A 12,603-nucleotide genomic window follows, 5' to 3' on the forward strand; every position below is an offset into this window, starting at 1 on the left:
TTGAACATTTGAACTCAGGTACTCCTGAATCCAGGGCTGGTGCTTTATCCACTGTGCCACCTAGCTGCCCTTTGTGCTGTCTTTTAATATAGCAGGCACACAATGGTTCTGATGTTGCTTACTTTCTTTTCCACACTGGTGATAGGCGACTGTGTCTACCCTGTGTTTTGGTCTAAGTACCTCATGATGAATGGGAGCCTATGTTCCTATGACCTTAAGCTTTGTTGCTTTGGGAAATATTTTTTTGGACTGCAGTGTCCTGTTAAAAGATAAAGGCCTGGGGGTTGGGGGAGGGGGAGAAAGCAGAGGAGCAAATGCTTCTAAGGCATGGAAAATGGGATGGAAGCCAGCCCAGGCTTAGGGAAGTGCTTGTTTCAGGAATGGGTGACCCTTCCCCTTCAAAAATATAGACAGTTAAGTGGCACAATGGCTAGGGCATTGAACTTAGAGCCAGGAAGTTCTGAGTTCAAAACCAGCCTTAGATACATGCTAGTGGTGTGACACTGGGCAAGTCACTTCACCTCTGTTTGCCTCAGTTTCCTCATCTATAAAATGGACACAATAGAAACACCTATTTCCCAGGGTGGTTGTGAGAATAAAATGGAGATAATATTTGTAAAGTGTTTTGCAAACCTTAAAGTACCATATAAATGCTAGCCAATGTCATCATCATTGTTAATATTTAAAAGTGCCATATCCCTCCCCCAGAACACCCCCTTAATACCTGGAATGACTGTTATAGTCTTCAGGGCTCGGAGCACACGGAAGGTCCTCAGGGCTGAGATGTTTCCCATGTCCACAAATTCTGTCAGATACCTGAAGGAGAGGGGAGGGCAGAGGTATTTGTGCCAGTGTTAGGAGGTCAGGAAGGATCAGTTGTGTGTCTAGGGAGATGGGGGGGGGAAATGACACGCAGGGTAGCAGATGGCATTTAGCTGTTTTAGATCCACTATTTTTTTTTTTTTTTTGGTGAGGCAATTGGGGTTAAGTGACTTGCCCAGGGTCACACAGTTAGTAAGTGTTAAGTGTCTGAGGCTGGATTTGAACTCAGGTCCTCCGGAATCCAAGGTCAGTGCTCTATCCATTGTGCCACCTAACTGCCCCTGATCCACTAAATTAAAAGGATTCCTAAGGAGGCAAAGTTGGAATTGGGGACTTTTCTGGGTATTGGAAGGGACCCAAACTGTAGCCCAAATTGTGAACCCCAATAAATGCTTCGGTAGGTCAGGAAACAGAGGAGCTTTGAGTCTGGAGAGGATGCCATTTAGTTGTCTCAAAGGTTTTGGGGTTGTTTTTAATGAGACATTTGTAAAGCACTTCATAAAGTGCTTTCCTCACAACAGCCTCATGAAGTGGGTCAGGCCAAAATTGTCGTTCCTATTCTACAAATGGAGAAACAGAATCTCAAAGGAGTTAAGGAACTGAGTGCTCGAGGTCACAGTCATTAAATAGAGTTGAGATTTGAACCCAGGTCCTCTGACTCTAAACCAAAGGCCCTTCATGTTACACCATACTTCTGGTCTGATAGGGTAAGATGATCCACTTCTTAGGATGTACCCACATGCTAAAAGGTCACCTAATCAGGCCATTCAGGATTCCTGATTCCCATTCTCTCTCTTCTCTAAGATTGCACCCTCCTAAAGTGAGTCCCCCCACACTCTCTGAACCCTTTTCCTGCCCCCTCAGATCTCTGCTCACGCCATCATGATGACGCTGAAGTCTAGCCAATTCCAGGGGTCCCGGAGGAATGTGAAGTCATCAATGCAGAAGCCTCGGGCGAGCATCTTGATGAGAGACTCAAAGGTGTAGATTCCTGTAAAGGTGTACCTGGGAACAAGGGTGAAGCTGAGAGTGAGGGAAGAGTCATAACTAGGACAGAACCCTAAGGCGGGACTTTTTTTCACCCTGGCACTGTCCTAGGACACACTTCCCTCCCTACCTGATCTTGTATCCTAGGTGTTGACAGCCTCATTCTGGAGTCCTCTGCTTTCTTTCTCTGGTAGCCTTATACCAGGTGAGCTTGGCCTCCCTCTTCCACATCTCCCCCATGCTCATCCCCACCCAAGCTTCTTGCCCCAGTTACAAACATTTTTAGTGATATCTTTAGGTCAGGGTGAGGGTATATGTGTGTGTGTGGGAGGGTTGAGGTGGGTTTATGGGTGATTATATGTAGCAGTGAGTGTATGAGTTGGGGAGGAAGAAAACCAGTGAAGATAGTAGCAACAGATTTGTGTCTCTGGAAGGGTGAAGGTAACAGAGGTTGTGTAAACTCAAGAATATTAAGGATGTGTCCCCATGAGGGATAAAGATGACAACACCAGAGTGGGTTTTTCCCGGGAATCAAAGGGTATGTTAAGGACAAGGATTGAGAGGGAATATGTTGTATCCCAGGTGGAACGGGGAGAGGGGGAGTGACAATGATGAAATATGTCTCCACTCTACCTACCCTCTGGTAGAGGGACTAACCCTATGATTTTATTTGCATGAGGAACTCCCTTTAAGAAAAAAAAGGGGGGGCAGCTAGGTGGCGCAGTGGATAGAGCACCGGCCCTGGAATCAGGAGTACCTGAGTTCAAATCCGGCCTCAGACACTTACTATCTGTGTGACCCTGGGCAAGTCACTTGACCCCAATTGCCTCACTAAAAACAAAACAAAACAAAACAAAACAAAAAAACAACCCAAACTCCCTCTACCAATGATCCTTCTCTGTAATTTCTAGTCTTAAAGAATTGTCTAAGTAACTATCCAATCATACCGCCAGGATGCGTCAAAGGGGGGACTTGAACCCTGAGGACAGCTCCCTCCCTATCCGTTGCACCACATTCTTCTTATCACACCCCTGGTGTTGGGGTATTGGTGAAATGAAGGAGTGTCAGGAGAGGGAAGTGTACTTGGATCATGAGTGAGAAGTGTAGAGGAACCACGTGCATGAGACTTACTCCACGTTTTTGGACCAGGGTGGGGGTTCACTCATGGTCATGAACACACAGTTTGCCAGGATGGTGATCATGATGAATAAGCTGAACAACGTTAGGAGGGGGAAGGGTTAAGGAAAGTTGGAGAGTAAACAGAGATCGGGAGGAAAGGCAAGGAGCTCCCTTGGTCCGCCTTCTCTATGTACCTCTCAATAGATGTACCTTCCCATAGCTTCCTCCCTCCCCTGTTTAGCCCTCCAGCTGCCCTCCCCAGCTCCAGCCCAGGTGCCCCCATGCCCATTCTGGGAAGGATATGAGTGGATAAGCACTTTGATGGCCCCGCGCCTTATCATACTGAAGGGGCTCAGCATATACAAGGCTGGGGTGGCTGAGAATCGGAAAATGGCCTTCCCCTTGTTCAACACGATGAAGGTCTGAGAGGCAGAGACCATGAGAGGTGCAGAGATATAGAAAGAGACATTGAGAGATGTGAAAATACAGTGAGAGATACCGATAGACAGAGGTTTTGAGAGGCGTGGAATAAGACAGACCCAGGGCAAGAAGGAGATGGAGAGAGACTGTGAGAGGCACCAAGAAATGTAGACAGACACAGAGAGAGGCAGAAAGGGATCATGAGAGATGTGAAGAGATAGACATGGGGATAGAGAGAGAGGAAAAGAGATGAAGAGGAAGAGATGCACAGTCAGAGGTTGTAAAATATATAGAGAAGCAGAATTAGAGAAATCCATTGGTCAAAAGATACAGAGGGTGGGGCAGCTAGGTGGCGCAGTGGATAGAGCACTGGCCCTGGAGTCAGCCTCAGACACTTAACACCTACTAGCTGTGTGACCCTGGGCAAGTCACTTAACCCCAATTGCCTCACTAAAAAAAAAAAAAAAAAGATACAGAGGGCAAAGGCCACAGAGACAAAGAGATTGAAACACACCAAGAGGCAGAGATAGATACAAAGAGATACAGGCGTGAGACCTTCTTGTCACTGTAGTAGGGATCCAGATCCTCCAGGGGGATGCCTATGACCTCAGGTGGGGGGTCTCCATAGATGAGGGGCAGATTCTTTCCTGCTTCTAGGTCACTTCGTGGCTTCCTCTCAGGTTCCTCAATCTCAAGCTGTTTGTTCCGAAGGAGTCTTGCCTCCTCCTCTATTGCCCGTTTCTCTATGGCCTGCAGCGACTCGGGAGTGAAGGGACGCAGGCAGTCTGGTCCAGGGGGCACAAGCATGGGCACAGGTGGGCTCGCCATTCTCTCATCCTGTGATCAGGGGCCAGGGAGGGTGGGCGGGATCAGAGCAGCTGCAACACACGGCCCCCCGAGAGCCAGGGATCACTGTGGCTATCCCCAGGCCAGTGACAACCCGATGCCCCCTTAATGCAACCAAGTACTTTTCTAGGGTTCACCCCCTGACCGATACCAGGCCTCTCCCTGTCTTAGGACAGATAGATTCCAATAAAACCATCCTCCCTCCTCTTGAGACCCTAACTAACCAGGAGATGTCCCTGAGCAGAGACTGAAAACAAAAGAGTAATCCCTAATTTAAAATACAATTTAAAGAGTAATTCACATCAGGAATATATATTGTGTATATACATATGTGAGTACATATGCGTCTATATTTGTATATATGTATTCTTGTGTGTATGTGTGTTTGTGCATCTATGTGTGTTGCTAGTATGGACTCACAGCAAATCGTCCGATGGGTTTCAATGCACCAAAGCCATAATTCTCTTCAAAGTCCTCTTGGCTCAAGCGCTCGAAGAATGGTTGGGAATGAGTCTGCTGAGGAAAAAGCATCACACAGCATCCTTGTCAGTTTCTCTCCATGGAGAACCCCACCCTAACCCCACCAACAGGATCTGGGGATTAAGGAGGAGGCAGCATGAGGGTGGGAGACCAGGGAGAGGGAGTCAGGCTGAGCCATAGGGTTGAAGCAGGGATCTAGGGGCTTGAGTAAGGATAAAGTACTCAGTGAGGAAGTCAGAGGAAGGGAGAAAGAGTGTAGAATTGTAGATTTAGTGCTAGAAGGAACCTAAAAGGCCCTCATTGTGCAGATGAGGAAGGGGATGGTATGTGTCTGCCCATGTGTGTGGGGGAGGGGGAGGGCTAAGAATGATTTGCCCTGGGCTGGGTATACGTGATATCGAGGCTCTCCCCTGTCACTAAGTTTGGAGGGGGTCATAGATATTGCATTAGTTCTTGCTTCAGAATTTTTGAATGTTTGAAAGAAAGACAGAGAAAGAAAGAGGAGTTTCCCTGATCTCTCACTCTTCTTGGTATCCCAGATAGACCTTGGTTCAAAGTGGCCCAGTGGGGGGGCAGCTAGGTGGCACAGTGGATAAAGCACCGGCCCTGGATTCAGGAGGACCTGAGTTCAAATCCAGCTCCAGATACTTGACACTTACTGGCTGTGTGACCTTGGGCAAGTCAGTTAACCCCAATTGCCCCCCCAAAAAATAAAAATAAAAAAATAAAAAACAAAGTGGCCCAATGGTCTACCCTTCATTACTCCTTTCCAAGGATCACCTGGCCGCTGAGATCCTACCCCAGGCAGGATAGCTGGTTCCCTTTTATCTACTCACTCCTCCCCAGTCTCCTCTATACTCTCCCACCCAACTCCTTGTTAGAAGGGGGAGGGTGATGGACACCCCTGTACACATACACTTGAAAGGAGGACATAATGGCAGCCCTGAGGAAAAGGGTCTCTAGACACAGCTGGGGTGGGGTACAATCAGATACAACCTGCCACACATGTAAACAACTCACTCAAAAAACTTAGCAATTTTGGTTGAGCTGGGAAGAGGGGGAGATTCTCAAGACAGGGGTGCCCAAATTTGGGCCACTTCTCAGAAATGACCAGAGGATCAGAGAGGTCAAGCTGGAAGGGACCTTAGAGGCCACCCAAGGGTCAGAGAATCCCCAAAATGATGAGGAGGCAACCCAATCAATCAAGAAGCATCTACTGTGTACCCAGATTTGTGCCAGGTCCTGGGCGCTGAGGAGGGAGTGTTCAAGGGTAGGGAAATAGAGTTTGGGTAGAGTGTTGTGAGAAGAGTCACTTTACTAAGTGAGTAATCTAACTCCTGTGGTGTCTGGAAAAGGCACTGATTGTGTGTGCACAAGTGTATGTGTGTGTATGTGTGTGTGAATGTGAACTACATGGACACAAATACAAACCTAGAATGAGATACATAGATACAGTCAGACATGGACACTGGCAAACACAGAGTGAGACACTCAGAAACAATGACATAGTGAAACATAGAAACAGAATGAAATAGACATTCCTACAGTTATATGTACACAGACACCCATAAATGCATCAGGGGTTCCCAACCCAGCATACAAATGCTCCTAGAGCATTTTTAAAGGGGTTCAGGGAATACCTGGTAAATATCGATATTGATATGATGTGATACATACCACAACATGGTATGACATATGACTTAACATGTTGTTTGTTGTTGTTAAGTCATTTTTCAGTCATGTCTGACTTTTTGTGACCCTGTTTGGGGTTTTCTTGGCAGAGATTCTGGAGTGGTTTGCCATTTCCTTCTCTAGCTCATTTTACAGATGAGGAAACTGAGGCAAACAGGGTTAAGTGACTTGCCCAGGGTCACACAGCTAGTGTCTGAGGTCAGATTTTAACTCAAGAAAATGAGTCTTCCTGACTCCAGGCCCAGCACTCTATCCACTGCACCACCTAGCCGTCTATATGACCTAATATAGCATAACATAATATCACATAGCATGTTATAATCATATAGTATAGCATAGCACAACCTATCATAATATAACATGATATGACATAAGATAATATGCTATAATATATCAAAACATAGCTTAGCAGAATATAGTTTAGAACAGAATAAAATATTCTACATACTCTGAACTGATTTCCAATCAAGTTACAAAATTGTTCATGTATTCTTATAGAAGAGAGAAACTAATCACTTGATTCTATTTCTTCTGTGCATATACATGCTAAGCTCTAGGACCAGCTTCCTTTCATACTAAATAAAGGCCACAAGAAGATTTACTAAAAAACCAAGGGACCAAAGGCTGGGAGCTTTTGCAATATACAAAGATAGAAAACAGCTTGACCCAAAGAGAAACACCACATAACCTCATATACAGAGGCTCACAAGATGACTGGCCCTATGGAAGCATGGACACTCCCTTCCTGGTTGTGATCAACAGGCTGGGAGGGACAGTCCCTGGGGTCATTGGGCTGGGCTGACCACAAACCCTTCTAACAGCCCTGGCTCCTCCAGCTCTCTCCCGGGCTCACACAAGGAGTCATGTTTCCATGGCATGATGACTCAACTCATTCTTCCAGAGGAGAGAGAAGAGTGAGAAGGGAAGAGGATGAGCAGGACAGTAGAGAATCCCTCAACCAAACAGGCGCCTCTATCAAACATAGCCCATAGTGTCTTTTTTTTTGGTGAGGCAATCGGGGTTAAGTGACTTGCCCAGGGTCACACAGCTAGTAAGTGTCAAATGTCTGAGGCTGGATTTGAACTCAGGTACTCCTGACTCCAGGGCCAGTGCTCTATCCACTGCGCCACCTAGCTGCCCCCCATAGTGTCTTTTTTTTTTTTTTTTTTGGCGGGGCAATGGGGGTTAAGTGACTTGCCCAGGGTCACACAGCTAGTGAGTGTCAAGTGTCTGAGGTTGGATTTGAACTCAGGTACTCCTGAATCCAGGGCCGGTGCTTATCCACTGCGCCACCTAGCTACCCCCCCCATAGTGTCTTAATGGTACAGGCTCCATCACTCTATCACAATCTTCTTCATATCCTCAAACCATCCATCACCTGCCCACCTTACAACATGCATCAACACAACAGTCCTCCCACTATACACACCACCATGTCCTTATCATTCATATCACATACATACACATACATATTGCTCCCAAGATGGGGCCCATCACAAGCCCATTTTACCCCTAAGCTGGATTATAATCAAAGAAATAATTTTGAACAGCAAGACTGCCTCAGAGAGACTCCTATAATTTCAGCACAATATTTAAGGAACCAGAAAATGAGAACTGACAGCAGTTCCCATCTCATAAATCACAGATCATCTCAATTCCTTGTATACTTACTTCTCCAAGGATAGATGATATCCCAAATTCAGAGAAAGGTCAGTTAGGTTAACTTAGGGCTACTTTGACAGAAAGAGACTCAAGGAACAGAGACAACAAGAGATATAAAGAATTCCAATGGGTGTTGTAGACAGCTGGCTAGGTCTATGGTTAGTTCAGTTATTCTCAAACTTTTTTGTTCCATGGACAAATCTGGATGGCAAAAAGTCCTGTAAAGCTTATATCCCTGCCCCCTGCTTCCTGTCCCCTCTGTTTGCCCAGAGTAGGAGAGAGAAATTGTTCTGTTTCTGAAGAGACATCAGGCATGAATTAAAGGATGCCTGGGTTTTATTAATGATTAGTTCATACCAAAGACTGGTCCAAGATAGAGTAAGAGAATCATCCTCATATAACTGACTAAACAACAAAAGAGGAAAATGGCTTTAATCCATCACTCAAGAAAATAAAAAACAATTAAAATTTTAAAAGATCAATCAAATCAGCTAATGTACCAGAAATGGCAGGTAGGTGGTCCAGTGAATAGAGTATAGGACCCGAAGTCAGGAAGACTCCTCTTCCTGAGTTTGAATCTGGCCTCGGACACTTACTAGCTGTGTGATCCTGGGCAAATCATTTCACCCTGGTTGCCTCAGTTTCCTCATCTGTAAAATGAGCTGGAGAAGGAAATGGAAAAATCACTCTAGTATCCTTGCCAAGAAAACTCCAAATGAGGGGATGTGGGAATACTGGGACACTAATGCATTGTTGGTGGAGTTGTGAACTGATCCAACCATTTTGGAGAGCAATTTGAAACTATACCCAAAGGGCCGTAAAACTGTGCATACTCTTTCATCCAGTAATATCACTGCTAGGTGTATATCCCAAAAACATCTGAAAAAAGGGAAAAGGATATATTTGTACAAAAACATTTATAGCAGCTCTTTTTGTGGTAGCTAAGAATGAGAAATTAAAGGGCACTGGGGAATGGCTAACCAAGCTGTGGTTATGTGATTGCAATAGGATATTATTGTGCTATAAGAAATGACAAGCAGGATGATTACATAAAAACCTAGAAAGACTTACATGAACTGATGCATAGTGAAGTAAACAGAACCAGGAGAACATTGTACACAATAACATTATTGTTCAACGAAGAACTGTGAATAATTTAGCTATTCTCAGCAATACAATGATCCAAGACAATCCCAAAGGACTAATGATGAAACATAGTATCCACCTCCAGAGAAAGAACTGATATTGATTGGATACAGACTTAAGCATGTTATTTTTCACTTTCTTCCTTTCATTTTTTTTCTTTTATTCGAGTTTTCTTGTACAAAATGACTAATATGGAAATGTTTTACATAACTACATATATATAACATATATCTGATTGCTTACCATCTCAGGGAAGGGGCAGGAGAAGAGGGGAGGGATAGAATTTGGAATTCAAAGCTTTAAATAAAAATGTTTTTTTTAAAAGAAAGAAGAAAAGAAAACTCCAAATGGAGTCACAAAGAGTTGGACATGACTGATTTCTACCATCAGCCCTTGTCTTTCCTTAAAAAAGTCCTCTGTGAGGGGGCAGTTAGGTAGCACAGCGGATAAAGCACCGGCCCTGGATTCAGGAGGACCTGAGTTCAAATCCGACCACAGACACTTGACACTTATTAGCAAGTCACTTAACCCCCATTGCCTCACCAAAAAACAAAACAAAACAAAAAACAAAGGGAAAAAAAGTCCTCTGTGATTCTGATTCTTGTTCCTTGGTAAGCTATTTCTGAAATTCTTCTTGTACCTCATAGTATTTTTTCTTATCATTGGAATATTGGAGTTTATGACATGTTTAGGAACAGCAAATCTTGGGTTCTTCCTTGATAAAGTCATGAGGATTCCTTCTACTTATATTTTATGAGTTATTTTAGCCAAATCTTGAGAATTTTCTTTGGTGATTTCCTGAATGTAAGGTTTGGAGTTTTTGTTTGCTTGGATGTCGAGAATCCTGAGATTGCTATTTTGTGATCTATCTTCCAGGCCTTTCTGTTGAATCAGCATGTTTTCTAATGGTTTGGTTAAGTTAATGGATATTTTGAACCTGTATTTCCAGTTGTTCTTTCCTCTATAACAATCCATCAACCAACCAGCATTTATGAAGTACCTACTATATGTTACATACTATTCTAGTGGTTGGAGGATACAAAATGAAACTAGATCTATTCTCAGGTAATTTACATGTACATGTATATATTTATAAGTATATACATATGTATATATATACTGACATATAAAGAATGATATAAGTGTTTTTATATAAATATACATATATTTATATAAACACATTTTTATTGTTCAGTTGTTTCTAACTCTTTGTGACCCCATTTGGGGCTTTCTCAGCAAAGATCCTGAAGTGGTTTACCATTTCCTTCTCCAGCTCATTTTACAGATGAGGAAACTGAGGCAACCAGGGAGAAGTGATTTACCCAGGGTCACACAGCTAATAAGTATATGAGGCCATATTTGAACTCTTTTTTTTTTAATTTAATTTTTGTACAAATAGGTTCCTTTCTCTTTTTTTCCATATAAATATTTTATTATTTCCAGTTACATTTAGAGATAGTTTTCAACATTTGTTTTTATAAAATTTCTAGTTTCAGATTTTTCTCCCTCCCTCCTCTCCCTTCCCCCCTCCCCAAGACAGCAAGTAATTTGATACAGGTTATGTCTGTACAATCACATTAAACATATTTCTGCATTAGTCATGTTATGAAAGAAGAATCAGAGAAAAAAGGAAAAACCTCAGGAAAGAAAAACAACAGCAACAACAAAACCCAATAGAAATAGTATGGTTCAATCTGCATCTAGATTCCACAGTTCTTTTTTTTTTTTTTTCTGGATTTGGAGAACATTATCCATCATGAGTTCTTTGGAACTATCTTGGACCATTGTATTGCTGAGAAGAATCTAGTCTATCACAGTTGATCAACACATAATGTTGTTGATACTGTGTACAATGTTCTCCTGGTTCTGCTCATCTCACTCATGATCAGTTCATGCAAGTCCTTCCCAGGTTTCTCTGAAATCTGCCTGCTCATCCTTTCTTACAGCACAATAGTATTCCATTACATTCATATACCACAACTTGTTCAGCCATTCCCCAATTGATGGGCAACCCTTCAATTTCCAATTCCTTGCCACCACAAAAAGAGCAGCTATAAATATTTTTGTACATGTGGGTCCTTTTCCCTTTTCCGTGATCTCCTTGGGGAAAAGACCTAATAGTGGTATTGCTGGGTCAAAGGGTATGCACAGCTTTATAGCCCTTTTATGGGCATAGTTCCAAACTGCTCTCCAGAATGGCTGGATCATTTCACAGCTCCACCAACAATGCAGTAGTGTTCCAATTTTTCCACGACTTCTCCAACATGTATTATTTTCCTTTTTTGTCATATTAACCAATCTGATAGGTGTGAGGTGGTACCTCAGAGTTGTTTTATTTAAAAAAATTTTTTTAAATTTTTAATCTTTTTAGTAACAAACATTTATTTTATTTTTTCCAGTTACATGTAAGAGTAGTTTTCAACATTCATTTTCATAAGATTTAGAGTTCCAAATTTTTCTCCCTCCCTCCGCCCTCCACAAGACAGCAACCAGGTTATATATGTACAATACATAAGTGCTCTTTTTATCAGTTCTTTCTATGGGGCTAGAAAGTAAGCTTCCTCATTAGTCCCTTGGGATTGTCTTGGATTATTGCATTGCTGAGAGTAGTTAAGTCATTCACAATTGCTCATTGAACATACTGCCATCACTATGTACAATGTCCTCCCAGCTCTGCTCACTTCACTATACATCGGTTCATGAGTCTTTCCAGGCTTTTCTGTCCTTCATTCTTTCTTTCTTTCTTTATTTTGGTGGGGCAATGAGGGTTAAGTGACTTGCCCAAGGTCACACAGCTAGTAAGTGTCATATGTGTCTGAGACCAGATTTAAACTCAGGTACTCCTGAATCCAGGGCCAGTGCTTTATCCACTGCGCCACCTAGCTGCCCCCTCCAGGTTTTTCTGGGATCATCCTGTTTGTCATTTCCTATAGCACAAGACCATTCCACCACAATCATATACCACAGATTCTTCTGTCATTCCTCAATTGATGGGCATTCCCTTGATTCTCAATTCTTAGCCACCACGAAGAGTTGCTATAGATAATTTTTCTACAATTTCCCCCCCTTTTCTCTTTTTCATGATTCCTATTGTCAACTGTTTCCCTTCCATCCCATTCCCTTTCCCATGATGTTTATTCTATTATCTATCTGCTTTCACCCTATCCCTCTTCAAAAGGGATTTGCTTCTGTCTGTCCCCTCACCCAAACTGCTCTTCCTTCTTTTGCCCCTCTCTCTTTATCCCCTTCCCCTCCTATTTTCCTGCAGGATTAGAGGGATTACTCCACCCTTATGTACCTTATTCCCTGGTTGAGCCAATTCTAATGAGATTGAGGTCTTTGAGTCAATTCTGATGAGTGTTAGGCTCATTTACTGCCCACATTAAATAGATTACTCCACCCAGTTGGGAGGGGGGTGTTAGTTCCTCC

The 12,603-nt window shown here is 43.1% G+C and overlaps 1 protein-coding gene across 4 annotated transcripts in view; it reads right to left on the reverse strand.

Annotated features, from left to right (window-relative positions):
- SCN4A (sodium voltage-gated channel alpha subunit 4) overlaps positions 1-12,603 on the reverse strand; it is a 100,487-nt gene that overhangs the window by 61,283 nt on the left and 26,601 nt on the right. Inside the window, exons 2-7 of one of the 4 annotated variants that reach the window (XM_044004189.1) lie at positions 4,615-4,707; positions 3,904-4,185; positions 3,232-3,350; positions 2,941-3,030; positions 1,699-1,827; positions 725-816 (exon numbers count right to left, since the gene is read on the reverse strand). In XM_044004189.1, coding sequence (XP_043860124.1) covers positions 725-816; positions 1,699-1,827; positions 2,941-3,030; positions 3,232-3,350; positions 3,904-4,176 — 703 coding nt within the window. In that variant the 5' untranslated portion in view covers positions 4,177-4,185; positions 4,615-4,707. Of the gene's footprint in view, positions 1-724; positions 817-1,698; positions 1,828-2,940; positions 3,031-3,231; positions 3,351-3,903; positions 4,227-4,614; positions 4,711-12,603 lie in introns of all 4 variants that reach the window. The other 3 variants (XM_044004188.1, XM_044004190.1, XM_044004191.1) reach the window with 3 other exon arrangements.

The sequence above is a fragment of the Dromiciops gliroides genome, chromosome 4 (assembly GCF_019393635.1).
Source record: "Dromiciops gliroides isolate mDroGli1 chromosome 4, mDroGli1.pri, whole genome shotgun sequence".
NCBI classification, from domain to species: domain Eukaryota; kingdom Metazoa; phylum Chordata; class Mammalia; order Microbiotheria; family Microbiotheriidae; genus Dromiciops; species Dromiciops gliroides.